This window comes from Lates calcarifer, linkage group LG9 (genome assembly GCF_001640805.2).
Source record: "Lates calcarifer isolate ASB-BC8 linkage group LG9, TLL_Latcal_v3, whole genome shotgun sequence".
NCBI lineage: Eukaryota > Metazoa > Chordata > Actinopteri > Centropomidae > Lates > Lates calcarifer.
Genome location: NC_066841.1, coordinates 7,715,617 through 7,743,265, shown reverse-complemented (window position 1 = coordinate 7,743,265; position 27,649 = coordinate 7,715,617). Strand labels below are relative to the sequence as shown.

At 39.1% G+C, this 27,649-nt stretch overlaps 1 protein-coding gene across 1 annotated transcript in view; it reads left to right on the top strand.

Annotated features, from left to right (window-relative positions):
* Nucleotides 1–16,810: 16,810 nt before the first annotated feature.
* LOC108879285 (matrix metalloproteinase-17) overlaps nucleotides 16,811–27,649 on the top strand; it is a 68,725-nt gene continuing 57,886 nt past the window's right edge. The window contains exons 1-2 of the mRNA XM_018670523.2: nucleotides 16,811–17,042; nucleotides 17,146–17,396. Coding sequence (XP_018526039.1) covers nucleotides 17,262–17,396 — 135 coding nt within the window. The 5' untranslated portion in view covers nucleotides 16,811–17,042; nucleotides 17,146–17,261. The remainder of the gene's footprint in view (nucleotides 17,043–17,145; nucleotides 17,397–27,649) is intronic.

Below are 27,649 nucleotides of genomic sequence, written 5' to 3'. Positions count from 1 at the left end.
AAAACCTCAAAATCAAATTTTTGACACTATGAGTATAAGTGGTACAAACTTGAGAATTAGAATGCACATGTAGAATAGAATTGGATAACAGCTATGCTTTTTATGCTACAGTAACAACATAATCAGTTGGAATGCTGAGGTGGAAGCATGCATATAAATTCTGGTGCCTGTGGAAATGAACTCTTACACACTCACAGTGGAGACCTGGATAGCTCTGAGGCGGATCATGGCAGAACCACCAGTCAAAGATTCTGCAAACGGTCAGATACAATAATACTCGACTGACAGCCAGTATGGTGATATTTAAGGGATTTGTTTCATTTTCCATGACTGTGGTCAGGCTTTGCATCTGTCCCAGTAAGGCTGAAGCAGAACTTAGTTAATTTGAAAGTTAAACAACGTCCAGTCATTAAGGTTGAAGCCTCTGGCTATTAGGCTGAAAAATTCAAGCTTTTCAGATGTCTCAATTACACATTTAATGTTGTTTCAGCAGCATTTCACAAAATGATGGAAACTATAAATGAAACCTAATCCAATAAGCATTGATGATTTTCAGTCTAGATGTTTAGGTTTAGGTTATAATGCTGGAATTTGCATTATATTTCACACTTTTCTTCTGGGTTGGTGCTGCTGTGTTGGAGTTCTCCCTGGTGAACAAGAGAGTTGCTTCTATGTGACTGTATCACTGAGAGAAAGGCTCTGTTATTTGTTACAGCCTTCCCCCATGTTCTGTTGGGAGACTTCACTCTCATGTTGCCAGTGATGAAATTTGGATTGGGCGATTTGGAGGAATGGCCTGTCCGATTTGAACCTGAGTGGTGCTAAGTGAATGGATTTCCGTTGTAGTCATGGAGTAGCTGTGACAAACACAAGCTTAGGGTGATTCATAAGTGGCACTACTTGGTACTAAACCATTGTAGGTCAAGGATTAATGATTGACTTTATAGTTGTATCATCTGATCTGCTGTGTGTCATGGCATTGAAGTGAGGAAAATCATCTGATCATCCCCCAGATGAGTTCATGGGTAAACCCAAATGAGTACTGGGGATGGACTTGGAACATCTTGGGAAGACCCCTGTCCACAAGATCTTCATAAACTCCTGAGAGTGAGTAGACTGGCTGGGTGCACCCTTAGAGATTGCTGCTCCTTTATGTCAAAAAGAGCCAATTGAGGAAGGATTGCTTTGGGCTTCCAGGGCATGTCCACATGGAATCTTGCTTGGGAACACTTTGAGATTCCCCAGAAGGAGCAGGGAGACATTGCTTGGGAAGAGGGACATCTGGAATACCTTACCTGTCCCACTGACACCACAACCTCACCCCAGATAAGAGGCAGAAAATCAACGGATGGCAAGTCTTTCCTTCACTATTTTTTTCTTATCTTGTCTAGCTCTCAGCAGTCCCGTGGGGCTTTGGTTTTGCCCTCAATTACCTCCAATGTCTTCGGTGTGGGCCAAATTAATTGCAAGTGCGTAATGACTCATAGGAAATGCAAAACAGGAAAAAGCTAAATGTAACACTAGGCATTATTCAGAAAGGTTCAAGCACGCAACAAATGCTCTGAGATGCTGTTACAGGCCCACAGGTAATTTACTATAATTTTCACCCTTGATGATTTATTCAACCTGCTTTATGCTTCACATGTAAACTGGTTAAGGTACTGGAGCCTCTGCAACATAAAGAGATACGGTAGCTGCAGAAAAGTTACAAGGATGAAGAAATTCACTACTTCCTGCTTTGGTTGTGTGGATTATGGACTTTATTACCCATGCTCTTTGATGCCCCTCCTGTCTCCTCAGATGGCAGAGTTAGTGGGGTAATTAAAGGAAAAGCCCCAACCCCCCACAGGTCCTTTCTGGTATGCTCCGCCCTGCCATTTACTTGTATCCAGCTGCTAATTAATGAAGTGTTGTGAAAGGGTTACCCAATCAAATCAATGGATACATAAATCAAAGACTCTTTTGTATGGGATACTGGCAGTCTGACTGGCATCAGAGAAACTATTCAGCAAAGAGATGTTATATTAGTTTACTTGGTTACTTAGATGTGTTTGAATTTTTCTGAGAGGGTGCTTTAGCACAGGAACATTTCTATTTGCAAAGCTGCTCACAGTCTGCATACACAAGTGCAAAGGTGCATGTTTGTGCTTTAATTTTTCTCTGTTTTTTGTGTATTTGTTTTTCATGGCCTGGTACATATGCATCTTTGTGGCACTCGCTCTGCTTGGTTGCGCAAAGGATGGGCTGCCCCATTAACCTGATTAATTTGAGAGATTGGATGAACGTGGAGGCATGGATGACGGGAGAGGGGACAGAAACTCTGACAGGAAAGAAGCAAGGGGAGGGTGAGATGGGTGAGAGGAATGACAGACAGCTGTATGGGACAGTAAAGAGACTCCAGAGGAAGGGAGAGAAACAGAGAAAGAGAAAAATATAGAGCAATTATGAGAAATAGCAAGGGAGGAGAACACACTCATGGGAGAAAGAGACAGAGAGAGTGAAAACAGGTGGGCAGGAGAAAATTAAAAGTGAGACAGAAAGAAGGAAGGGGGATATGGATGTTGGATCTTCATGTGGAGGATAATGGCTCCCCTCTCCTCTCTCCTCTATTGCTCACTGAAGGGCACATAAGTGTCTGGGCAAATGTGTATCAGAGTCTGGGCAGCTTAGGCAATTTCATGGAGCTAAAGAAGATGATGATAATCCAGTTAAATTGAAAAATGGGAATGTCTATGGATCCTCGTTCATCCTGTAATTAATCCTTTCTTACATTCAGGCAGCCAGATAGTTTATGTGATTAGGATTGACTGAGGATAATACTTCCCTCAGTGCTGCCCTGCTGAAATACTGCTCACTGCCTGGTGATGTACAAATGAACATTTCTCTCAAACTGTGCATTCAACAAAATAGGCCTGACTTTGTATAGCAGGGTTTTAAGTGTTCTTCAGTGATGCTCAGCCATAAATAAATCACTACATTTTTGTAGGCCCTCTAGTGTTTAATGGAACAATTAAATGGTGTGTCACTGGGACAGACAGGAGAGCTGCTGGGTGTGCGCGTGTGTGTGTGTATGTGTGTGTGTGTGTGTGTGTGTGTGTGTCTGTGTGTGTGTGTGTGTAAATCAGTTAATTGGGTAAAGTGTAATTGGGGGCAAAAGCAATACCCAATTTGCTTTCACTGCACTTGTATTCAACATGCAGTCAGAAAAAATTTGCTTTTGTTGGGTTTAGGATACGATTACAGCAAATATAAAAGTAGCCAAAGTAAAACTTGTCAAGGTTTGAAAGGTAAAATGTGGAGTGGTTGGTTGCTTTCACAGTGTGAGCCATTTTATGCATAGTTACAAGAATTCTCAGAGTGTGTGTGATGGATTATTTTTGCTTCAAGCATGGGTGAACTGATTTAATTTGCTAGCATATTTTGTGATCATGTTTAAGATTATTGTAAAGCAGATTTCATGGCGGCGTGCATGCATTTGCAATCAGTAGAAACTAGTGGACGTTTGTGCTAATCACCAAGGGCTGAGGCAAAGGTGTCTTTATTTAAACAAAATATTTAAGTTTATCCTGCAGCTGGAAGACTCTACTTCTTGAATATTCAAAAACAGAGAAAACTAGAATTTCTAGTTAAGTTCTGAGTCAGGGCAGTGCAGTTTATGCTCATTAGTGTCTGGGCAGACATTAGTCCTAACCAGCTAATGCATCCTCAAGGTTTCTATCAGTCAAGCCCTTTGGTTATTTAAGGCTGTGCTTGTTGTTTAAAGATCAATTACAAAGTACACTCTACTGCTCATATTCGTGCCATTAAATTGAAGCAAATGATAGGTGTACATACAATGTGAATACCAATTGAAACATAAATGTACTATCTGTGGATTAGATATACAGATCTTGTCCTTGGTGACACTGGCATTGAGACACATTGATAACATTGCATGTTTAAGAAAGGAAACATCCAGTACTGTTTTTAAAAAAATCACTATGTATTCTCCCATCAGCCTAAGAGGTAAATGCTATTTGAGATTTTTGAAAGATAAGAATGAGCTCACCTTTAATGATATTGCTGCAAAGAAGCTGAAGGTTGCGAACTATATCTCAACAGAAACCTTTGCCTTAGTAAATATAGTCTCCAGTTATTTGTGCCTCAAAGAAAGCACAGAGGACATTCTCTAGATTTATGGGGAGCAACAGCTTCTTAGAGAAGCTGCTTAAAGATTGCCAGTGGGTTATGCTTTACTAAATCTAAGAACTGACATTTTGAAGGTCTGACCCTTCTGAAGGGTACATTTATCTTTCCAAAAGCATCACACGCTATTGTGGGGCCACCATGTGCTCTATCTCAAGTCAGGTAATAATGGGAACCTCTTAAAAAGGCAGCTCTTCTAATGTTATCTTTTAAAGAATTGGCCATTCAGTCTGGGTGATTGATTATTTAGATAAAATCGCCTCAGATTTTATTCAAATTCTTTACTTTTTTACACAATTTGATATATTTTATACTCAGTAAAATGCACCATTTGCAATCAATCTGCACATCATATCCATTACAAAAGAGACATATTAAATTGATAGCACATGATTTAGAAAGGTATAATGTAAGTAAATAAAGACAAAATTCACAATACATTTCAGGGCTAAAACATGTCTTGCAGTACAAAGAATTCTTTGTAGACCTCTGACTTGAAGCAGAGATCCTCACAAACAAAGGGAATAAAGAAACTGCTACAGCATGAAAGGTTGTTGGGAGCACAGTGGACTTCATTATTGTAATGATCATGAATATGTAAGAAGTGTGAGCCCTCTGGGATTCTTTCTAGAACTGTCTCTCTAGCTCTGACAAGATAAGAAGATTGCTGGTCAGAGAAGATCCCGATGACCACTCAAACCTCTGAAACACTGCACCAGTCAAGAAATGGTGGAGTGGTAAGGTTCTGAACTCTGAATGGCACATGACAGCACAACTGGGACTTGCAAGGCAGCTTGGCGCATGAAGGAAATTATTTCTGGCTCCAGTGACAAGTAGTGCATCCAAGGAAAGTCATAGATCATGCATCCCTGAATGGTATAATCTCTATGTTGGAAGTATGATGGATTCACAGACCCTCAGCCGGAAAGGAGGATGTACTCTGAAAAATGCTTAGTGGAGTGCACTTCAGCGCCACAATAACAATGCTGGACTGGCTTAGGGACAAGTCCCAGTATGTCCTTGTGTAGGACTGTTAAAGCCTGGACTTACAAACCTCCATGCCTCCTCTGACAAAGGCAAAAAAGATCAACTGTGTGAGCACCTCAAAGTATGAAAAAAGGTTCAAGGATCTGAATATTTTCAAAACTTGCTGCAGATGTGGTTGATGCTGTTGAACCACTAAATCCACAAAGCAGTCTCTCTAGGCTCCAGGATGATTCCTCTCATGCTTCAATTGACTGAAACAGCCAGAAATATTATTTCTTTGCTCTTTATTTACTCCCGTAAGCAGCCTGAAACAAACACTAACAGCCATTGAGCAAGCACACCAACACATAAATAAGCAGAATTTATAAGCTGGACTTGGGGTGGAGAATAACATTATTTATTTATCAAACCAAATGGAATTTTGAAATGAGGAACTGAGTGGACGGCCACGTATCCCTGTGTCAGAAATAATAATAATAATAATAAAGGCTCAACAAATACAGTTAGTGGCTTAAAGCTTGAACACAGAGTGGACACTGAGGTGATGGATAAACAGCAGAAAGACCAAGAACAGATCGGTACGCACTCAAGCAGCACAGAAACGCTGTACTCTGTTTACTTGCACTCTGATGCTTCCATTAATGTTAATTTAAGGGAGAAATCAAAAGAGGAAATGGAATATTTTAGAAAGCCCAGAGCAGGGCAAATTTATCTGAACTGTGTTCATATGAATAAGTAATCAGGGAAAAGGTTAAGATGGGTTATTCTTGTGTGCATGGGATGAATCTCAAAGACCAGATGGACAGATTTCTTAAGAGACGATCGTATCAATAATAGGATCCAGTGTTACTTGGAGAGTGCCTTGTATCTCCAATGAGCATGCCGTTTTTAAAATATTGTACATGTGTAATGTCTTCTTATCAATATTTAATTAGGGAAAAGGTTACAATGTTATGTTAATTTATTCATGGAATGGCTGTAAAACTCCAGAGTAATGATTCTTGTACCAATTCTGACAACCTTTTTGAACTGTGCTGCTGACAGACAAACCTTTTACAGAGGAAACAACATCTGTAAACAAGAAATTGACATATTTTCAGACTCAAATAACAGCAGCATTTAATTACAAAATCAACGCAGTCTCATTTTCAAAACATAGGGTTTAATAATCTTCAATCCAGCAGAATTTACTTTCAAGAAAGTATCACTACAAAAATATTGCCTTTGGGGGTTGTGTTATCCAAGCAATTCAGCATAAGTAACATTTGAAATGGATTTGCTACAGGTGCGGTAGATTTTCAGCAGTTCAAGGACTCTTTAACACCTGGTGAGGATCATTTAAATGCCACAGTGTACCTCAGCATTGTACACTAGGTTTATCCCTGGTCACAGTGTCCCTTTTGGATGCTTCTCCGAGAATGATACACCATGGTGCAAAGTATTCATCATTTTAAGATGTTGCAGCTTCGATGAAAAGGCTTCAAGTCCTCAACCAACACAGCGCCTAGAGATTGGAGTAGGAGAAGAAGTTTGCAGAATAAATGTAAAGATGAAAATATTCATTGAATGATAGCATAATTTATTTTCTCAGCATAGAGGTAAAGAGGTCCTACCTAGCTGCAGGGGGTATATAACTATTAAAGCCTACTAAATATCATATTTCAGCATATCAATGCAGCTAATGTACTGTATATTTAATTTCAGTCCAGCTGTGTGTATATAGAGTGTGTATGCTGGTTTCTAGACTTGACTTCGTGGAATATCTTGGGCTTTTCTCTGATACTTTGTTATTGAAGTCAAGAGCCGAGAGATCTTGTCATGCAAATGTTATCTTGTGATTACCACATTGTGAGTCACGGGCTTTCTTTCAATTAGTTGGTAATTAGCTGATATTCAGGTGGGAGCAGGTCACAGCAGCTTTAACACTCAGGAACTTTGTTCAAGATTTCACTGTATGATGTTCCTGTTTCCAAGAACTTTGAAGAGACAAACACGCTTGTATTTCTATTTAATGCCTTTAAGCTTTATTCAGTAGAACAATTTAACATTATTGTATCTCACACATCAGTAGAACAGGGACAGGAGACATGAGTTGGCGAGAGTGACAAGTCTTCCATGACTACAACACAGAAACAAGCTTTTTAAGCACCCTTTCTTGAGGCGTTTTATTCTAGTTAAGTACAGTACTATTATCCTTCATGGATGTCATTTCCTCATCTCTCACAGATTTGGACGAGGACACATACAGTAGCAAGGCGCTTGGCGGCCCAGTATAGTACAGTCAGAACTTTCCGGTGTCTTTTCCCTTATCAGCATTTGCTAAACTTTCAGAGGACGTGTCAAGCCTTTAACACAGCCTGCAAAACTGTCAAAGCTGAAACATTTGGCATTGTAAACTCCTCTGAGTAAGTAATGGGCAGTGCCTTATGAGGACTCTTAAAAACAATCTCTAAAGTATCTCTGTCTCATTCTCTTTCTCCATTCGCTCATCATTTAGCACTTCACTTTGTTTTCTCATTGTGTCACATTGTATCCCTTCCACAAATTATTTAAGTAAAAGTTTGGAGGGTTGAAATTATAATATCTGACCAAATCTGCACCTCCTGCATTGTATGCCATGATAAGAGACAATGTACTTGATAGAAATGCAGGTCTTTCAACATGCCACTGTGCAAACCTGGGTTCTGTAGGACTCACAGTAAGCTGCAGGCTGGTAATTAAGCTGGATAACTAAATAGCTATTAACCCCACTGTTTTTACTGTTACTTGCTAATATTAGAGCCTTTAATTGGACTCCTTAGGGTGTTTCCATGGCCTAATTCTGTCTGTTCCATAGAAAGTGAGAAAGCACTTTACTGTAGAGAACCATGTAGTGAGCTACCATGATAAATTATAAGCAAGCCTTTTAGGGGACCATGTATTTAGTTCTGTGCTTGTAATAATAAAAGACTCATTAAAACGCAGGATTTTGTTTTCCTTTCCATTTTTTCTGTGTCTTAAATATTCTTTTAAGTGGTTACTCCTGTACCCATGTCACCTAAAGAAATTCCTAACAATTATTCTTGCTCATCTGAGTCCTTTTCAGGGGCAGCAGAACTCCTTTGGTTGTAGAATAGCTTGTAACCTTGTAGCACTTTGGCACTGCCTCACATACAGAGACTATGCAAATGAGGTAGGATTGATCTTTTCTTTGAACTGCTCTACTTGCTAAACACTAGTTGTCAATGTTTTTTATTGTCTTGCATGCAAGACACAGCAGGTCTTCAAAGGCAAACAGCATACACTGACAAATACAAATTGTGGGAATGACATGGGCAATGAAATAGGATGTGTGAAGAGCAGATGAAAAGAGAATATAGAGAAGAAGACGGGCAGGGTGACTAGACCATTGCTTCTATGATGCATTGCTTTGCTGCATCCCCTATGGTGCAGCTGTTTATCTGTCAGAGTCACAGCGCTGTCGAACTGAGGGATAGCAACTAATGCTAACTAGCCCTCCCTGCATTGACACTTATTAACACTGAATAAGTAAAGCTTAGTAGACCACCCAGCACCTAAACATATACACAGAGAAGCAAACTAGTGCTTAGTTTAATGTCCTATACAATCTGTCCAATCTAATATTCCTTTTAAGCACTGTGACATGACATGACATGACATGACATGACATGACAAAAATCAGCTCTACAATATGAAAAGGTGCCCTAAACACTACTGCATTTAGGAGACTTGGGAAAGGGGATTCAAATAGATTGAGCATTTTGCTCACTGACAGATTGGAAAGTAAAAGTTGTTGATGCTAACTTTGGCTATGTAGCAATAGCAAAAATGTAAATATACCCCCTTGAAAAAAAGATAGTGACCAATGTGGTCACCAAAAATCCACTTTGCCCTCTGTCTAAACAAACCTTTAGAATGACCAAGCAAACTAAGATGCATACTGTGTAACCTTGGTGTCCACCATCCAAGTTTCATTTTTGTTAGATATCATTTTGCTCATTGTCTCCCCATGTTTCCTGACTCTATGTACTCTGCACAATCAGATAGAGGCAAAATAGAAACAAATTGTCCATTGGAGTCCCGTATTCTGTGGAATCTGACAAGAATCTAACCAAAAAGCTATTAGAGTGAAAGAAAAAATATTTTTATTACAGCTCATTAATTACACTTTTTTAAGCACAATAATTTACCAGGCAGTAAGTTCGATTGTTAAAAAGATGGTACACATTGTTAGGGAAGAAGAGAGAGTGAGTGGAATGAAGGGCCAATGCTTGTTGTCCCACTGTAGGAAACCAGAGGAGAATTGATAATGTTTTAGTGATGAATGATTGTGCCAGCACACCTGCGGATCCTGTTAAGGAGCGAGGAGAGTGCTGTTGATCTAAATCATTGATGACTCTCAGTGATGGCTCACGCTGAGGTCCTAGTGATGAGACGAACAAGTTTTTAACACAGAGCACGTTTTCTATTAGAGCAGTCATTGTAACAAGGTGGGAGCAAGTGTGGTGCTGTGTGTGCTGCTTCAGCCGCTGTAACGCTGACAGTAACAGACACCATCTTTAGAGGACAAGGAGGGAATCTTGTTCTGTGGATACAAGCATTGTTTCTCTCACAAACACACCTCACATAATTCTTCCTCTCTGGCTTCACATTATGCTTACATGGTGGATGATTAATTCTCTTTTTTGTTTTATGTATCATTTGTTGCAGGTCTTAAGGTCTTTATAATGTAAATCATATATCATTGTAATGCATATATGGGATTTTAATCTAAGTACTCAAAAAAGTAGTTTGACAGAAATATGCTTATTTGCTCTCTTGCCAAGAGTTAGATGAGAAGTTTACTCCCTGTGTCCCTGTGTGGACAGGTGAGTCTTCATAATAAGACTTTGAAATTAGTAGAGTAGTAGATTTAGATGTAGATTTATGAAATGATAAGGCATGACAAGGGATTATAGCTAATGATTAAGCTTGTTAGTCTTTTTTTAGCTGTTCTATGTGTAAATATTTACCTGATGATGTCACAGATATGCAGTTTAGCATGTGATGTAATCTAGCAAAATCCATTTTAGCTTCCCATTAAAAATAGTTACACTGGAGATGGTTAGCTTAGCTTAGCTTAACATAAAGACTGGAAGCAGGTGGACAAGAGGTGCTCCTGGTTCTGTTTGAAGGTTAAAAAAAATTGCCTACCAGCACCTCTAATGCTCACTAATTAATTAATACAAAAATAGTTTTCCAGTCAGTCTTTATGCTAAGCTAAGCTAATTGTCTGCAGACTCCAGCTTCATATCTAACGGACAGATATGAGAGTAGTATCCAACTTCTTGTCTAACTCTTGATGTATTAACCTAATCCTCAAAATATTTTACTTTTCCTTTAACACAATTCAATTATAATAGAATTCCCATAATAATTAAAGTAAAATCTGTATTTCAAGAGATAAAGTTCCTCTGACCCTGATTCCAGTTTCGATTTGGTCTGTCTGTCTGTCTTTGGAACAGTAGCAGATATTAATCAAAGTGTCTTTGTTGCAGGGTGATGGGGAAATCCAACAGGCTTGCCCCCTATAAAATATAGCATAAACTTTATTGATCCCACAAGGGGCAATTGTAAAAATGACCCTCATGAAGGACTTGAATGGATACTCTGGTATTTGCAGGAGACAAGGCTACAGATAAATCCCCAAACTGCTTTTATGATAGTGGTAAGAATAAGGATAATGCTTTATCATTTTAGTAATGGATGTATGGCAGCTACAGCAGTTCAGTGTAGCTCAAATGTTATTGTTGGAAGACACACATAGCTACACACTCTCATCACTATAACACATGTAAAACAACCTTGTGGTGGAACGCATCTCTAGAGGGGCTTTTAAAATGAGGCCCTTACCTTAAGAGGAGTACAGTACTCTCCATAGTGAAGTGGCACTTCTCTAGCCCTGCATAATGTCAGCTTTTCTGTTTGAATAGAGTAGTTTTTCTGACTATGGACAGCAAGCAATAACAACTCAAAGTCGTAAAAATATGTAGCAGATCCTCAGCACATACAACAATCCTTGGCCAACAGATTCTGATTTATTGACTGGGCTTTTCATCATGTAGCATTTACCACATATCAGTGCTATCACTGCTTTAGGAGCACTGAAGATAAAAAGTAAAATGAAACCATTTTTACAGAAATACAGAATCGAGGACAGAGTCGAGTTTTCCTCATTTAAACATACCCAGTGTGACAGATGTTGGATTTGCATTTATCAGAACTGAATTTCTCTTGACCCACAATAGACCGATGACCTCTCCAGGGTGATTTTCTGCATTCTCCACAATGCATGCTGGGATGAATAGATATAATTTTGTTTTTCTAATGCCCTGTGCTTCTTTTGTGGCAGACAGGAGAAAAACTGCATTTTGAACAACTGAAAAACAATGTGTATTTTTTTCTTGCCGCTACATAAGAGTGGATGTGAATAGAGTATATAGAATATGCTCAGAAATGTGACAAAAAAGTGCAGTCTTTTGGAAAAGAAAAGTTGAAAAAGAGTTTAGACAATATGACTTGGTTTCTGAGGACTGGTGTGGGAGAAGCCTTTTAATAAATCCTGTCTCCCATCCACATAAATAAATAAAAAACAGACAAACAAAATGGTTGTTTTTTATTTGCTTTGACCCTAGAGGCACTCATATATGACTGACATGATATTTTATGCCCAGAGATCTGGGGTGAATTTCTAGTCAATGGTGAAGTGTTATGGAAATTCAGTGAATGACATTTCCTGAAGTGGAGATTTTTCAAAACATACTAGAATTTTACCAGTGTTTATGCTTGTGCATTGTGTTGAATTGTGGTACACTGTACTGTAATGTGTTTTTATACATGATGTTTACTACTTACTGTTTCTTAGATGAGATCAATTGATGAGACAATGAGACAATTTTTTATCTATTCTACTCTGAGTTGTGAGAGTGTGTGAAGAAAATTCAGTTGCAGTAATTTAAGTGATTACTTTAGTTGTTTAATTATGGAAAATAACACAAAATTACATGTTTATGAAAAAAATATTTTGATACAAAGACTCACCTATAGGTGCGGTGCAAGTATGGTTTTTGACAAGAATACTGACAAATGACCACACAATCTCTCTGATTCTGCATTTTTAAAGGAGCCATTTATTAATTGTGCTATCACTACATGGCTAACATTAGCATTAACAGGTGTTTACTCACCAGTCTAGAGGAATTGTTGTGAGTTCAACATCAAACGTCATTCCTTTACTTGCCAAGAGCTGCCTTCCTTGTATTTAGGCAACCTGTCCTATGTGGTCAAAGATGTTTTTCAGTCATGCCAATCTCCATAATCATCAGCTACCTGTGCTTTTGATAAACTGAAAATACAAAATACAAACCCTTGCCAACAACAGGTTGAGAAAACTTTTGTTGGTACAAACTGCATTTGGATGTATTACGTGTGTTGTTTTTTTTTTATAGCAATGGAAAGTGCTACTATTAGTAGTAACATTTTAAATCTGCCAACAATGTCTCCTCTCATTTCCCAAAAGAGCGATAGCACATTTGCAGTTAGAGCCCCTAATCTTTGGAACAGTTTGTATATCTAACAGCCAAATCTGAGATCTTAAATCCAAATCAGTTTTCCCATTTAATCCTTTTTAAATACCTTCCTTTGGGTGCACAGGGGTTAAATTCCCAGTTCCATAGAGACCCAAGGTAAAATTCCTGTTACATTCAGCTTGGACATCTGTTTTAACTAACACAGTTAGCTGTGTTTGTTGGAAAGGAGCTGGTGTTAGTTCAAGTCCTTATAGCTGCAATGTCTCCTTGTATCGCTTAGTAATGGTTAGTAATGCAATCAATATAACCTTCCTTTATAAACATGCCTTTGACTTAAGTCATTTTATTTTCTATTACTGTTTGCAATCTATTTATTGTTTCTTTATTTAATCTTTTTTATATGATGATTGATACTATTGGATACTATTAGAAGCACCACAAACTCAAATGACTGGAGAAAAATACTGAAAAGAAACAAGCTTTGGACACAGTGTATTTCTACCACTTTAACAAATAAATGATGGTTACAGGCAATTTTCATTCAGCTATAGCTGTTTTCACAAACAATGAGGTATTGATGATGCTGGATGCTCTGCTGTTTTTACTGAAGCTTACTTCAATTAATCCTCACAAACAACATCAGAGAAGTGGTGAGTTTCAACTAGTATACAAGTTTTATACAAGTTTTCGCAAGTCTTAGAAATATTATATGCAAAATAATACCAAAACTTAAAAAAAAAACACAAGTTTTAAATTAACCCCATATCCCAAATAAAAGTGTTACACACACAGCATAGATAAGACAAGGAGATTAATGAATGCTATGTTGGTTTTTAACATCACAATGTTAACTTGACTAATGGGGAAGCCCATTAAGTAGAGCTGACAGTGTGAATGCAAAATGCATTAGCTATGAATTATGTTATTAACAGTTACAATCAAATACTGTCTTCATAATCAAACAACATCCCAGTAAGCCGCACAAGTTCATTCACATCACTATTCAGTGATAGTATATGACATGATTTGATGGTATAGAGAGATACATGATGATTTGTACACAGGTTTTTAACCTCAGCAGTGCAAGAGGTCTAGAGCCAACTTGACATCATATGCTATAACAAATATTAAACTGCATGTGTTACGAGAGCAGCCAACAATTTCAATTCAGTCCATGTCCACACTGGGCAATGAGTTTTCCTATAATTATACAATCTGACCAAAGAAAATGAGCTACATTTCTCTGGGAAATAGTCTGAAGGTGTCGAAAATTTCTTCAGGTAATATGTGCACAGCAGAATGAGATGAATTAAACGGATGTTTTAACCTTCTGTTAATATAAAACCGAATGACTGAAGTTTCTTATTGCCAGAAGACATGCCCCGAGAGCCCACACAATATTCAGATGCTACAATTATCATAATGTTGTGGCTATAAGTCCGACCAAGACTGGAGGCAGTAGAGTTCAGAAGTTTTAGGCCTTCAGCAATAAGACAGCAGAAGTTAATACTACTGAGCAAAGAACATATTTTTCATGTCTTTCTCCTCTGGACCAGTGATGAATGACTGCTGTAAGGGTTTGGAATAAGTAATGGATGTATGTACACATCTGTGACCTTTCTGTGGATTGATTTATTGATTAACTGATTGATCACAAACTGTCTCTGGATTATCTGGTTAATGTTGAAATTATTATTAACATAAAATACACTAATAATTGTATTAATCTCTCCTCAGAGGGAGGAAAGATTGGCTGTGAGAGTTGCATTATGCATTGTTTTCCTCATTGTAATGTTTTCATGCAGATTATCTCTGCAGCTCAGCAAATTTTGTGCTTTCCTTTGGTGTTTTGTCAAATATAATGAAAATAGCAGTGTGATGAGGGGTACAAAATCTTGGATTTCAGAGAAATGTGCACTTTCTTCACTTAAAGGAGCAAGCTTTTGCTGATATGTGTATTTAATTGGGTGTCAATTCTTTCCTAAGTGTTTCCCAGAACATTGTGGGGCTCCTTGACTGAGTCACAAACAGCCACATCATTTGGCACCAGTTGTCTGGACCTGCCTGTGGAAAATAATGATATATCTATTAAGTATTACACAGAAAACTATTTGAAATGGAAATGTGATTGCCCAGCAGTGGATCAACTGGATAAACTTAATTTGTGTATGTGGGTGCTCGTGCCCATACACTCGTTATGCATTTCTTTGCAGTCGAGTCATGAGGCTGTGGTATAATAATGGAGAGCTGTGAATTATTAGTGACAGTGCAGTAAGGTTAAGGAGACTGTCTATCAAAGCAGACACAGAATAGTTAAAATGCTTGCATGTGGTTGTCTGCATGTGGGTGGGCACTGAGGTGTGTGTGTGCATCTGCATTTTGATTTAAGATTTAAATGGATAATTCGCCTTGATGTTGTGCAGGCAGTTAACGGTGATTCTGAACAGCACTAACAATAATGTTTTTACTGTTTAAAATTCCTACTGAAAATGTTCTTTTCATGTGCACCCTCCACAGGGAGGTCTGAGTGCAGTGGTGCAGGGTTGTCTTCAGGTCAGTGCCGCTAGAACTAATAAGGATTCAGAGTCTGGGAGAGGACATTTCATGAGGGTGGATAATTGCCATATTGGGGGCTTGAACTTGGTTTCTCAAGTTGAAGAATCTTGCTTGTCATTAAGCTACCATGGTGTGCAAGGTTTCAAACTGGGAAAATAAAATGTAATTGCTTGTTGTTCAAGCACTTCTAACTTCAGATGTTTAATTAGCATTAGGTTTCTTTTTTACTTCATCTATTTTAAATGAGAATTTTAGGATGTTTGTATAACCTTGGGCATAGCAATCATGTCAGTCAGTGAGTCATATCCAGCAACAACACAGCAAAACTGAACTGTTCTGGATGAAACAGGTGTATTTTTTTTAAATTATTTTTATCATGAAACCAATATTAGTCAGCAGTAGCCACAGTTATTGGTTATATCACTGATGTGTCATCTATTTTCCAGCATCATGTTACATTACATTACTCCTGTAACAACATGGCCATTCTATAATCACCTTCCTTAGGACATTGACTGTTTTATCTTCTCCAAGACTCATGACTGAAGGCCAAATAGATTAAATAAAAGGTGCCTCAAGCCGAATTCAAACTCTCACAGCTGTTTAAATTAAGTCAGAAAAAACTCAAGGCAGCATACTGGAAGTTTGACAATTCGACTTCAAAATAAAAGCACCCACTAACATTTGCAGTGGATCGGCGTGGGGAGTTTATGTATTTTGTGTGACATCATGAAAATCATCATCTTATTTTATATTAGGAAAGTCATTTTGCAAACACAAAAGTGCACTGGCCATGTTCTTATGGGTCAAATTTAGTTATTAGTTATTTTGCATATATTTTACATGTTCCTTCATTTGTTTACATTATGTTTGTAGACAAAGAAAATGTATAAACTGGCCATATGTAATACAGCATATGAGGGGGAAACAGTCAGGAAGAAAGTTCTGAACAAAAGTCTAACCAATTACAACAAATAATTATGTCCTTCAGGGCTATCTGCTCAGTCTCTTCATTGTCAAGTTGAACATTTTGATGACTTAACTTGACTAATAATAATAATATCAATAAAATATCAAAAGTAGCCTCATGTCCATCACAGGTGATCACAATCAGAAGTGTTGTTTGTGTTGTTCAGAACCTTATATTGAGAACAGTAAAGAACACTGAATGTGCTTGATATATATTAGTAGTAATAATATTTCATATTCTCATTACTGTAATCAGCAACTTTCTTAGTTTAATGTGCCTTACACAACACAAATACAATGACTGGCTATTTTTCATAAATTATTTCAGCAGTCTTTAATACTTTAATGACTTTAACAATTAGAATTAGTAATTGTAAAAATGTTATTATATCTGGCTATCTATGTCATTAATCACGCTGGGAAGCTTTATCTGTAATAATATTACATTTAGAGACTTAAAACTCTAAAACGTTAAGTTATATTGCGCGCGTATCATTTTTTTCTTTCTTTTTTTTTTTTTTTTTTTTTTTAATCTTGTAGGTCCAGCAGTCTTATTTTGAGAAATCTGTCCGGAAGTTGAATAGGCTGTTGTGGCTGACTTGAGGGTGATCTCTGCTGCTCGCGACACAACAGCACGCAGCTGCTTTCATTTTCCAGTGCTCGAGACGCAACCGCCGAGAGGGGAGCTCGTGCTTCTTTGCTCCGGGGATACTACCTCTGATGGACTTGATATAAGATAAGAAAACGCAGTTTATCTCTGATAATGAACACTCAGGTGTAAGTTCTAAGTGCAGTTTTGCTGGAGATAAATTGCTCCAATGGTCTTAAGTGTTTCTACCGGCGCCGGTTTTAATGTGTTTTATGTGTTTGCGCTCAACAGTGAGGTAGACTTATTCGGGCAAATTTCACAGGAGTGTCGGCGTGTGATTTATCCCGTGGATGCGGCTGTCGGGGTCGGTGTCTGAGCCCTGCAGGATCAGCCTGTCGTAGGGCATCATGATTTCTCTGGTTCTTCACAAGTGGATGAGGAATATTTCTCCGGAGATGCTGCTGTTGGTGCAGATACTGTGGTTTTTACCTGTGACTGGAGCGGCTCCTTCTCTGACTACCGAGCAGCTGGACATGGGGGTGGTAAGTTTTCTACCTTTTCTACCTACTTGTATGAACAAGGGGCTCGGAAGTTTTTTTTTTTACCTGCTAGTACCGTGTCGTGCCCTAGCTTACTGTGGGGCAGTGGGGTGACACCTGGGTTTTCTCTCCTGTCCTAGTGGAGCTACTCTTAAACGTCCAGGATAGAACAAGTGCTTTCTTCTCCAAATACTTGCTTTGAATGTTAACACCGCTCTGCAGTCCAATGAACGAGGCAGAGAGGCATTGGACAATGCATGATGAAAAATAAAAATGTTTGTGAGAAATAACCTCACTTGTAAAAGAAAATAATAATCATAACAAAGATGAAGTGGCTTGCAGTAAGTAAATGCATGTGAAGGGATTTGCCTTGGCATTATGTCAACCTCTTCCACAGCATGCTGACACACATATCCTGTGCTAATGAGACGACTCACTGAGCTCACTGTGCCAGACTAAATCCATCACACATCATAGGTTATTTTGTCAGTCATTCCTCTGAAAGACCCCATGCCAAGTTCAGACAATTGATGTGTCTTAAAATGTGGATCTTATTCTGTAGTCTGTGGTGGAGCAGCAAATAAGTCAGTTTATTAAAACAGTTTATTAAAACAGGCAACTTTTCCATCTGAGGGATACTAGCAATAAGTTTGAACTGTGACTGCTTAAGACCAAAGGTCTAAGCCCTAACTGATCATATAGCAGATCATCCCATCCCATATATCTTATATTTTTATGTACATGTTTTTGTGAGTGATGAATGGAAGCCTTTTGAGACCCACACAGGCTGTGAAGTGGTCAGTATCAGTACATCATCATCACCACTGACCCACAGCATGTGTGTCATGCAGTCAAGACTGAGGTTAAAAGAGCAAGAAATCTTCAAAAACCAAGAGCTGTAAATGAACTGACATAATGTATATAAGCTTATACTGTGTCTGTATTCTTGTGACTTATCCAGATCAAGGGATAATGCGTTGTGTATGTTGCACATGAATATGACTGTGTTTTCTCTGTAAATTTTTAATTTTTGGCTTGTATAGGCTGATTATCATCTTCAGAATTTCAGCCCCATTGAAGTTGCATTGTTCTCCGGTCTCCTTCCTCCGGGCAACATCGCTTTTTCTTGCTGCTCATCCCAACTTCTGTCTCTCCGTCTCGAGTTCTTTCAGCACTCCAACTCTCTGCTTTCTTTCTGAAAACCACACTTGGGGATTAAGTTTTTTCCTAACAAAGACTAGAACAAGAACACTAAAATAGATCCGTTAGTTTTAGTTAATTTTCTTTATTCTTTGCATCAGGTTTCTTCCACCTTGAAGTGCCATGTCTGTCTCTTTTACTTGCTATGTTCTGACACATCTTACACACCAGACACTTTGATTTTGAGTTTGTATGGGCCATAGTTTTTAATCTAACTAAGACTGTGTGTGGGTGAGACAAAGAGAGTTTGAAGTTAAACAAATGCTGAGTATGTAGGCTAACTAAATTTGTACAGAAGTTGCATAATTTGAGAAGTTGCTCTTAAAACAACACACACAACAAGCCCACTAAGCTTGGATTATCCACTTTTTCCATCAGTATAAAATACCCAGTGCAGAGGTGGATGCCAGCAACCCTGACATCAGGACATGGTCTGTTGCACCTTAGCTCTGAATCAATTTTTTCTGGTTTTCCAAAAGGTCAGTTCGGCCTCATCCAGCAGGGTTTTCTTCAGGACCTGTACACACTTCTTCCTGTGTAGCTTATGGCCACAAACAACCAAAGCCTTGAAACTACAGACCATTACATTAACAGAGCAGCCTTCCCACTCTTGGTCTTTAACTTTTTGTCTTCTTGTATTTCCCTGTCACAATCTAAAACTTTGCTGCTACTTCTGAGCACTAACCATGTGTTTTCTTTCTTCTTTAGCTGTAGCTTTTACTAAACAATACCAAAGCTGTCTGTTTTTTTAAAACACAGACATGAAAGCACATCAATGCACCTTTGCTGACTTACCTTCCTGGGTTAGGATTATAAATTTAGTACAGTAACTGTAGCGCAAACTTTTTTATTTTATTTGCTGGAGCTGAGCATGAACTCTGACACTACAAACACAGCAGTATCGCCAGATGAAAAGCTGTGGTAGGAGCAGCGACTTTCCTCCATTTACTATGGCAGAGAAAATAATACTTGAGGTGGAAGCTTTCCTGGGTTTTTAGATAGAGCTGTATGAAACACACAGTCCAAAGTGGTCCTGCAGCCTCCGTGCAGCCTGTAGTCTGAGGGCCATTACTCTTGTTGTGCCACCTTGCCCCACTTCATGTTCAGGTAAATACAGAAGCAGCACTGCCAGTCTGGTGATGGATACATACCTGAAAATTGTTCATTGTACTTGCACTAAATATGTCTATTGGCGTGGGTCACACAGTTTGTACAGTAAAAGTTGCCACTTCCAGTTTCTCTCTGTGTTTATCTCTCAATGCATCTATGTTTAAAAGAATATTTTCAGTTTGGCATTTGTATGCCTAAATGTCTCCTTTGAGTATCAAACACTCACAGGCTGTAGGCTTGTGTAGTGTCTGTGATGTGGCAGTAGTTTCCTTCTTCTAAAAGAGCAGCGTTTGTGACAAGTTTTCACTGTGGAAGAAAACCTAGAATAAAAACATCCATACTTCAGAACTTCAAAAATACAGTATTGTAGCAAGGGACCACTTCTCTTCTGTCCCTTTGCATGTTCAGAACATTCCAAACAATCAGTGTTTCACCAGGATGGGGCTTTATGCACTGCTGCTTTCACATTTTCTAGTAGGATGTAACAAGGACCGTTATCTGTGGCGTACTGGTCATCGATGGATGATGTTGGCTAGACAGAAGAATCCTTCTTGCACCCTCAGTATATTTCTCACTGTGTCCACATGCTTTGAAAAATAGAGCATCTGAAAAGTAACTTGCTGTACTCTTAAAATCCACCCTAAAAGGCAGAAGTGTTGGAACTTCCTGTGCCCAGATACCACAAAGACATGAAAGTGTCTTTCAAGTTTATCATTTTGTACCACTCACCCAGCTTGACCACTTCTTATGAGTAAGTATGTGGAATGATCTTTGTACTGTGCCCACAGGTCCAGGACAGGTCCCGCATTTCCACTTCTTTTTTTTTTTGGTGGGTGCTGAGAAATAGTCAGAATACAGACTCTTTCTTCTTTCCTCAAGAGGAGGCACAGAAATAAGTTCCCTTTGTAGAAACTCCTGAAGCTCCAGGGAGCGGGTGTCTTCCTGTCCGCCCGCTCTTCAGAGGCCACATGTGACTCGCTCACTCTGGAGATCAGGCGAGGAGCAGATAGAGAAAGTTAAGTTCATATTCGTAACTCTTCTACTAAAATAAGCGATCGCACTGTATGCTGAAAAGCCCTGTTAGAAGCATGGATGAAGTAAACCTTACTGCAGTATCTCTTTGGAAGAGGATACACCTGATGAATGGAGAAAATGTAATTTAGACATCCAGTGTGCTCAATTATTCATTGTAAAAACAGATATTTTTGTGTTTGATCACTGATAGTGAAGACAATTTATTTAGGCAATATAATCTAACTGCAGCTCCTAGTTCATCATGAAAGACACAAGGAGAGTATCAGTGCAGACAGCTCAGATGATGATTAGTTGGTCAATGACTGATTTCATGTCACTGGGGAGCCAGAGGACACACACGGAGAGCATCATTCTGCGCTGCTGCAAGGGCTGTAAAGTGCAGATAGGATCAGATGATTGTACACATCATTTCTCCACAGTGGATGTACGGGTGTGTGTGCGTGCATGCATGGGTGTTTGTCAGTGTGAGTCTGATCATAACTGCTTTTCAGTATGGACTTGAAACATGAAATGGAAAAAAAAACATAACCACTAAACAATCCTCTGATCTCTATCATTGCTCCTTTCCAGTTCCATTCCACTTCATAGCTGCTGTGTTTCATCACTTGGCATTTAGTTTAGATTGTGAATCTTATATATGGCGTGTGTCTTCATAACAGCCACACAGAGTCCTTAAGTAACCGAACCACACACCCGAGCACAGATCAGAAGTATTCGTTTTATAGCTTTGCTGCTCTCTGGCTTGATAAACCACTGCGTAGCGCCAATTTGCAATTTCAGCACTTGAGGGAACTGAGTCATAACGACTAAAATGTAATTCGCCCTGTATTTTCTGCTCATCATATTATTTTCCTTGTGAGGAGAGTTTTCTCCACCAAAACAGAACCACCAGGGTTCCCAAAGGAGCCACTCACCTCAACATTCAGGGCTTTCCTTTTGATAAGCAAGGGCGAGATGACCAGATTAGCGGCTGATAAATTGCCTAAATTACTGTATATTCAGCCACCTGTGGAGTTTTATTCATTAAAGAAACATAGCCATTGCACATTTGAGTAATGATCCTAAAACCTTAAGAGTGTGTGCACGTGTGTGTGTATTTGTGTGCCTGGAAGGGTAACCACACCCCACCAGTCTCTTTCTCACTTTTATTTTGTCGTTTAATTTCTTCAATGGGGACTCCATCTGGCTTCAATTCCTCTGGAGCAGTAGGCACTCCCCTTCTGCTGCTCCCATACCTCCACCACTCAAAGCAAAAATGATGAGTTCTTATTACGTCTTGTAATTGCATTAAGGAGCAACAACAAAAAAAGCAAACAAAAGTAAGTAAAGTCCAGTAGTTTGGAGAAAAACTGTCGCTAGTGAGTCCCAGGATCCTTTTTGTGGTTATTAAAACCCAAAAATTTCTCAAACTGTGGTGACTCCTGATGAATTCTGATGCAATCCTTTTGTGTTATTTTGCATCATAAAATATTACAAGTTTGCTAAAAAGAAAATGTAGATAGGGCTCATGAATACCCATAATATGTTCTGTAATTAGGTCAATAATTTAAATGCAGCTTTTGTTCTTAAGAGAACCACAATAATGACTCAAAGAGCATTCAGGACCATTAATCCTCCATCCTCAGCCCAGCAATGGCTCAGGAGCTTTTAGTTTGGATTTCAAGTTGGAAAATGTGCATTTTAATAATTCAATTTTTGATCTGAAAAGTATAATAGGGAAATCTGTTTCTCATATTACCACTCTGGCCGCCAACATTACCACCGTGCTCATTAGTGCAATGTTTGCCTGAGATTTGTGTACATTTTCACCAGCATTATATTCAGTCCCTTCATTTTCTTAGTCTCTCTCCATGCCTATTTCCTTCCTGCACTTCACGTAGGAGGCTTTTCTTTCTACCTCACATCATGGCTCTTCTGATTACACTCAGAGGACCAGGGATAGAGGGGGCTCAAAGAGAAAACGGGAAGCAGTGACAGTTGAGGGAGAGTACGATGGAGGGATTGCTGCAGTGAAATAATAAAGGGTCAAAAAAAGACAGCATATGCTTAATGAAGAAGATTCTTCCACAAAGAACATGAAGTCAGAAGTCCCTTTGAGCCTAATAACCCAGGTGATTCAGACCTTCGGATTGATTGGTTGATTGTTAGTAATAGTTAAGTAGGTGATGAGTCTTGGTGGAATATTGGTGTAAATATTAAACACACCAGAAAGAAAAAATGGATGCTAGTTTCCCATGTAAATCTGTTATTACGCTCTCAGCCTGGATCATTAGGATACTTTTAGCACCACTGTCCCACTTCCATCAAGCGGTGTGACCTTCTGTCTGTAGAAACGCACTGCGGGACTCATATTCAGGGCAACTAGATTATTTCAGGAACAATGTCATGTGTGAGAGGACTTGAATGTTGGAAAGAGGTATTATTTCTCTGTAGAGATTGACAGAGAGCGAATGTTCAGCGTGTAATATATAGCACATTCTCAGCTTCGTGGGAAGAGGGAGAGCGGTCCCTCAATCCGCTCCTATCTAATCTGTCACCTCATCCTTGTTAAGACTAAAAGTTCTCCAGAGACTTGCAGGTTTCTGAGAGGACTGTCAGCATTACTGGGAAGTTTATGATTTCCTCAGAAACCAATTCAACAAGGGTCTCAGGAGCCCTGACACCTCATTGGGTACCACTGTACCATGCAGCTGCATGACTTTTTCAGACAATGACAATGCATCAGTTTCCAGATAAGGTTTGACAGCATGTATAGAGAACTTGATTGACTGTAGGCAATTGTTATATTGACTCATGAGTAGAATAGAATAGAGTAGTAAAATAAATCTCAGAGGACTTTTGGTGACATGTTCACAGCATAGATTTGAAGCAGTTTTAGGCCTGAAGAACCATTAGCAAATTTTACATTAATTATTAAATCATACCATATGTAAAATGCACTACTGCAAATATTTAAAGTAAATATTTTAATATTTTTAACTACAACAACTAATGTATTTAATATTTCAAATAGAGTGAGTGCTCACCTGTGGCTTTTGCCCTAGCTGGCGCTCCCTCCTTGGCTGCTGTCCTCCTCCTCCTCCTCTCCTACATCTCTCTTTCCATTAGCTAGAGCTATCCCTTCCTGACCCTCCTTGCTGCTTCAGCTGCCACAGCAGCACTGGTTGAAGACTGAGAATAGTCAAAGCAAATTAATTGGATTGCTAATCACACTGGTCAGACTGTTACGCTCTGTTTTGCTAATACCTCTGGTCTAGACTGTCTTTGTGCCTGCTCAGGAAACCCCTTTGAGTCTTCGAAAATTATTTTTCAATGGGCATCTTCAAAAGTCATCTGGAAGAAATAACAGAGCAGTTGATACTGACTAGCAGCAATGCACAGCATGCCTGCCTCAACAACCCATCTGTATTCTACCATTAACTTAAAGCTATCCTTACAAGCCAGGCTCCTTACATCCTTGCTAATATCTTAGTTGAAGAAGTTGGGTCTCCGAGATTGACAGCACTGTGGTGAGAATACAGATTCACTAATCTGAGTTAATGTCAGTGCATCAGTTTTGGACAAATTTTTTGCAGTGTTCATGATACCAATATGTTCACCATATTTGAACTTTGGATGGGAAAAGCCAACAACAATCCCTCCTCCGCCACTTTTGGAAAAGAAAAAAAAGGCAATGATGCACAGAATTGATGAGTCCTGGATGTGTGAGGCAGGAGTTGCTCTTTGTCATCCCCAGGCCAGAGAAGAATTGAGAGTGACACAGGATTGCAAGGCACCTATGCCAGAAAGGGCTCTTTTTAGGTGGAGGACTTTTCCCCTCCAGAACCCCCTGAAGCGGACATTAGTGCGGTGAAGCACCATGGTGGTCCCGAGCCATATCAATTTGAGCCATTGGCACCAGCCCCAGTAATGCCCAGAGCTGGAACTCTCTGAGCCAAGGCATTATAAGTGAGATGGGAGCACTCTCTTGAGTGTCAAAAAAAGTTAGAAGGTTAACATTTCTAAGTGTTTTAAGTTGTAAAACCATATATGTACGCATGTATGGGTTGGGGGAGGTGGGCTGCCCACCTCTGATTAGAGCATGATAACATTCTTTTTATATACTGGCCTTACAAGGTTCATGATAATTTGGTAGATGGCATGAAATGCAGTGTTTTATAAATTTAGTAAGAAATGTCATTATTGACGCTGACATTGATGTGTTTCATTGCAGTACAGTCATATCATTTAGTTTACAGCTCATAAAAACATGTTTAAGTGTGCAGTAACTCTTTATATTAAATACACTGAGAGATCAGGGGAGCAGATAGAGGTATTGTATCTGCAAACAATTGCTTGAAGCATGCACATCCATCTATACCTAACTGGAATGGAAATCAGGGCTGTGCAAGAGTGCCTAGTTTCACAGTGAGTGAGAGATATAAAATAGAAGCATGCCTATTTGTGTCTTAATAAATGACAAAGATTTCTAAGAGTTTTAATCTTGTCTACAGGGTTTTGGCCCAGCCAAATATCAGAGGAGGTGAATTTACAGAAGTATTGGACCAAAGTGTTTTCCTCAGCTGCATATGATCCTCCCCATCTTTCATTGGCTGTCGTGGGTTAGAGGCAAACTGGCTCAGTTTCTGACTCCCCATGCAGAAAACCCCAAATCAACTCCATGTGGCTGTCCTATTTTAACCGAGGCATCCCGCCCACTTCTAGTCATATACCAGATCAAGGTTTTGGTTGCCAATGCTATTCAAAGGACTGACCAGATCTTGTAATTATGGTGGTTTCTGGAGTTGCGCTGCTCGCATGTAAAAGTTAAAATAATCCAGAGGCCCACCAACTGAATTGAAGGAAACCCCAAAGCAACAACAGAGCTCCTCTGAAGTTCACCTCCTGAAACCAGCAGAATTGTAATAAATGCAGCATGTATGTGTGTTTGTATGCCTGCAGGGATAAAGAAAAAGGCTCTCTGGAGCAAGCCACACACTGATTTTCATCTCTGACATTGGCACAGGAGTGATGGGCACTTCTGGCTTTTAGTTTATTTCATATCAGACTGAAGGACAGTTAGTGCAAAAAAGGGAAGGAAAAGAAAAAACTGTATAAGCTTTTGATGTGTGCTTTGGAATTTACTTTCAGCACTGCATGCTCTCAAAATGACGGCACATTTGTCTGTATGTCTGAGTAAAATGAAGAAAGGGGGAGAGACAGACAGAGAGACAAACTGCACAACCGGGAGACATTGAGTGTTTGGCCAATGTCTGTGACTCGTGTGTTTATAGAATTACAATAAAAGCTTGGATGCAATAAGCATTAAGAAAGAAATCTGTCTTTGCTACTGAAAGCAGAATCATTTTGTCCAACAGCATAATACACAGCCACATTAATTTGGAGAGTGACTGTTACATTCAAGATTGTATCTTGAGGTGCCTATTAGCTCAACAATTATTCATTGGCTAATTAGGTATTTGCAGTGTTTTTTTCTCTCCAGCCCATGGGAGACAAACAAAAAGAGTTATTCTCAGTGTGTTTCTCCCTAAGTGACAATTAAACTAATTACATATCCTCCACAAAAGATCAAGCAATTTAGTGATCAGACTGTAAACTCTGTGTGAATAAAGCAGAAATGACATCAGAGTTCAAGACCATGACTGAAGAACAGAAGATGTTTGTGGCGGGTAGCCAGCATACACTTATTGCACAAGCAAAATAGAATTCAGTTTGACCTTGATCTATTACCAATAAATTGATGATGACATTTGAATAAGACAACAACACTGGAAGTGATCTCAGGGGGTTCAGGCTTGTGCCTTTACTCTTATAGCCCTTCTCCACCAATATGGAACAAGTTCTGTTCTAGTAGGTGCACTTCATTTTGAACTGTTCGTAGCAGTTCAACCCAAAACAAATTGGCCCGTACACCTGAAACTGTGAACTGTAATGACATCATTGGGTGTGTCATATTCTACAGGTTGTGAAGAGAAGATGGAGAAGCTATGTAGGAAATCAGCACAAAAAATTACATATCGTAGTCTACCGACAAATGTCTCTAAAAACAGTGCAAACGCTCAAGGGTAATCAATGTGAACCACCTATTTTACAACTACTCTTTGTTTTCGCTGTACATTGTGCAGTGCCCTCACTTAATGAAGCATCCTTGATTACAATGGTTCTACTCAAAACTGGTGGGAATGCAGGCTGGTTTGCTGGGTAGCACCAAGGTTCCAAGAATCAGTATCAGTTCAAGAACAAGAGATAATTTGGTGGAAAAATGGGGGTATTAAGGAGGTATTCATGGGTCCAGAATTTTGAACCCAGTGTAAAAACCTACCTTAACCCAACGTACATAAATTCATTTTCAAATGACAAAAAAAACAAACAAACAAAAAAAAAACATATGATCTGAAAGGACCTGAGAACAGTCAGACCCGAATAGATCCAAGGATAATTAGACCTGATCAGTGGAGGTACACCTGAACAGACCCAAACAGAGAGGGATTTCTTCCCACACTTTACAATTTACACTGTATTTCACCCCATGTTGCAACAGAAAATCAATCATTTTTTTTTTTCAGCTAGTATCCGTTTGGGTATTAGACTTATTGAAAGACAGACCCAAGACCACACTGCAATACAAAGATACCCTACCTGACAGGTTTGAATGGAATATAATTTGGACCCTTCTCGAGTTCTTGAACTGGATACTCACATACTAGGAATGGAATAACACTCATCTCAGTAGGAGTGGGAATACATACATTGTTCGTCATGATTCTGTTTTGATTGATTGGTGCATTGATGCAGAAAACTTCAGTCATAAGTCAAACACGCTTCCCCATGCATGGATTGCTGACTAAACAGTCATCTACTCACCTCCGACTGTCAGATTATTTTAATACACCATGATGAAAGTATGAGGG